This window comes from Monodon monoceros, unplaced genomic scaffold (genome assembly GCF_005190385.1).
Source record: "Monodon monoceros isolate NGI ecotype Baffin Bay Population unplaced genomic scaffold, NGI_Narwhal_1 Super_Scaffold_10, whole genome shotgun sequence".
Taxonomy (NCBI): Eukaryota; Metazoa; Chordata; class Mammalia; order Artiodactyla; family Monodontidae; genus Monodon; species Monodon monoceros.
The window spans coordinates 2,617,212-2,620,334 of NW_021703766.1; the positions used below are offsets into that span (position 1 = coordinate 2,617,212).

At 61.1% G+C, this 3,123-nt stretch overlaps 1 protein-coding gene across 1 annotated transcript; it reads right to left on the reverse strand.

The window, feature by feature from the left end:
- Positions 1-211: 211 nt before the first annotated feature.
- Positions 212-2,920, reverse strand: FOXC2 (forkhead box C2). The gene is made up of 2 exons (XM_029206534.1): positions 911-2,920; positions 212-589 (listed from the first exon to the last, which is right to left on the reverse strand). Exon 1 carries the CDS (start codon positions 2,592-2,594, stop codon positions 1,086-1,088), a length of 1,509 nt encoding a protein of 502 aa, XP_029062367.1. The 5' UTR covers positions 2,595-2,920; the 3' UTR covers positions 212-589; positions 911-1,085.
- Between the last annotated feature and the right edge of the window lie 203 nt (positions 2,921-3,123).

Genomic DNA, 3,123 nt, shown 5'->3' on the forward strand with positions numbered 1-3,123 from the left:
CCTCAGTCAGGGTGGGATTCTGAATTAATCGAAAGCCTTTTGTGACACTGGCGGGACAACAGGGGAGTTCCCCCAGTCTTCTGTGATCATCTGTAGATGTCTACACATTTACCCACCTGTGTAACAAAAATAATCAAAACAGGTGGATTTGTGAACACACCTGGTTTTTAAAAATTCGAGAATACAAACACACTGTCCGGACTTTGGGCAGAAAAACAACATGGGTTTATTTTAAGGCAAGTACAACAATTAAGACCACATAAGACAAACACAGGTCAAGTTAAATTTTTAGTGTTTTTTTTTTTCTTTTAGGAATGCTGGGGGAGGAATCTACTATACAACACCATCACACTTTGTAAATAAAAAGTATCAGATACTTGACTTCTTTATCCGCCAACAACAACAAAAAATAAATTATTTTCTTGTTTTGTAAAAGACCTACAACTGGGAAAAGAATTATATCTCATAATTGTACAGGGGGGGGGAACCCCGCATAGGTTTCTTGAATTTTCACTTTGGCAGTTAGAAATGGTCGGGCAAGATGAGAAATTATCCAGTGAACTCAACTTTAAATATTATATTAATGGCTCTGAAAAACAACAAAAAAAATAGCCTGATTACAAATCCACACATTTGTACAGCACGGTTAGAGAAATTTAAAATTACACACAGCACATACATAATCTATAGAGACCCCCATAGACCTATGGGGGTCTCTACAGAGAATCATTACTGGATCGCTATGGGATTTGGTCCATAAGTTATAATTTTTGAAACCCCGAGTGGAGCAGTGAGCACAGCCATCCTGGAAGGGGAGGGGGATTTAAAAATCATTATTCATTTCGTTGGGCCGCGTCCCTGTACTGGGGCCTCTTGGGATCTCAGAAACGGGGCGGCGAATTAAAGTTACCTGCAGCTTCGCAGAGGGCTGAGGCTGGCGCGCGCGCTCTGTGCTCCCGGGTCTGCGGAAAAAGCGGTGGGCAAGTTTGGGTTCTTTTTGCGTCTCCGCAGCCTGAACTGTTTGAGAGGGTCGCGTCTGGGAGGCGAAGCCAGAGCGGGCCAGGGCAGAGGAGGGCCGGGGCAGGTCAGTATTTCGTGCAGTCATAGGAATATGGAGCTGCGTGGCGGTAGAGAGAAGGCGTAGATCTGTAGGGCAGCTGACAGCTCGCGTTGCTGCTCACCTGGGGTTCCCCGAGGGTCGAGTTCTCAATCCCCAGCCGGTGGGAGTTGAACATCTCCCTGACGTTAGGGAAAGTCTGCTGCTGGGCTGCGAACGTGTGGCCGGAGAGGTGGTTGAGGTCCCCGCTGTGGTTCAGATACCAGGACGCCGCCTGGGCCGCGGCGGCCCCGGGCTGCGGCGCCGGTTGGGGCTGGGGAGCCGGCGGGGGCGGCGGCGCCTGCGGATGGTGGTGGCCGTGATGCTGGTGGTGATGGCCGGCGGCGGCGAGCGCGCCCTCCTGGCCGGCGGCGAGGTTGAGGGCGCTCAGGGGCGACGTGGGGCCGCTCGGGTGGTCCGAGAGGGCCTCGTCCAGCGCGGGCGGGACGCACATGTGCGCCGGCCGCTCGGCCCCGGTGTACAGGCTCATGGCGCGCATGCTGCACTGGTAGCCCCCGGCGCCCGCAGCCTCCAGGCCCTGCGCGCACGGCTGGCCGTAGGCGGCCGCGGGCGGCGCGGCGGCGTAGGGCAGAGCCAGCGGCGGCACCACCAGGCCCGCGCGCCCGGCCGCGGGGCTCAGCTCGCCGCCCGGCGGCGACGTTCGCAGCGTCATGATATTCTCCACGCTGAAGCCGGGCAGCCCGTTGGGCGCGCCTGCGTGGTGCTCCGGCAGCGAGCCGTCGGGGGAGCCGGCGGGCGTAGAGGCCGCGCTGCGTGGGCTGCCCTGCAGCGCACTCTCGGGGCTCAGCGTCTCCACCTTGGTGATGACCGGCAGCGCCGGCGACGCCGCCTCGCTCTTGATCACCACCTTCTTCTCGGCCTCCTTGGGGGCGTCCGCTAGTGGGGGGGCGGCCGGGGCGCCCTTGGACGCCGCCGGGGGCGGCTCCTTGAGGTGGGCCCGCTCCTCCTTCTCCTTGGGCACGTCCTTCTTCTTGAAGCGCCGCCGGCGCCGCAGGAAGCTGCCGTTCTCGAACATGTTGTAGGAGTCCGGGTCCAGGGTCCAGTAGCTGCCCTTGCCAGGTTTCTTGTCGTCGCGGGGGACCTTGACGAAGCACTCGTTGAGCGAGAGGTTGTGGCGGATGCTGTTCTGCCAGCCCTGCTTGTTCTCCCGGTAGAAGGGAAAGCGATCCATGATGAACTGGTAGATGCCGTTCAGGGTGATCTTCTTCTCGGGCGCGTTCTGGATCGCCATGGTTATGAGCGCGATGTAGCTGTAGGGCGGCTTCACGAGGTCCTTGGGCGCCGCGGGCTGGTGGTGGTGGTAGGGCGCGTAGGAGCGGCCCATGCCCGCGCCGTACTGCTCCGGGTGCCCCGAGTAGACACCCATGGGGCTGGCCATGCCTCCGTAGCTGCCCGCCGCCCGGTAGTAATTCTGCTCGCTCAAGTAGGGCACCACTCCCAGGGCGTTGGGGTCGGACACAGAGTAGCGCGCCTGCATGCTGCGTCCGAGACGGCTAGCCACCGCCTGCGCGCACGGACCGCGAGGAAGGCCCTACGAGAGCGAGCGCGAGCGAGAGAGCGAGAGAGGGAGGAAGGGAGCCGGCGGGGGGAGCCCCGGGCGCCTAGAAGCCTCAGGGGTGAGCTGGAGGAGGCGCCGGGAAGGGGCGCCCGCCTTTGGGCCGGGAAGGGCGCTCTCTTTCAGCGGACCGGGCGGAGCAGCATCCTGGAGGGCGCGCCCGGGCGAACGCAGCGCCGGCCCCCGCTCGCTCGCACGCTCGCTCTCGGGACTCGGCGGGTGGCAGCCCAGGCGGGCGGCCGGGGACGGAGCGGAGACGCCGCGCGCGCGGTGGACCAAGGCTGGCCCCTCGGTCCGCGTCAGGAAGGGGAAGGCGGCTCTCCAAGCCCCCCCAGCAAATCGGCAGCCCTGAGGGTCGGAGAGCCGGGGTCCAGAGTGCTACCCTGCCGAGCCCGGAAAAAGAGGCGAAGTCCCTTTTAGGGAATGGGAAAAGTTTCAAAAGTCTTCTTGC

Excerpts from the sequence above, each read along its gene's own strand:
- FOXC2 (XM_029206534.1), bottom strand. The coding sequence starts at position 2,594 with ATGCAGGCGCGCTACTCTGTGTCCGACCCCAACGCCCTGGGAGTGGTG.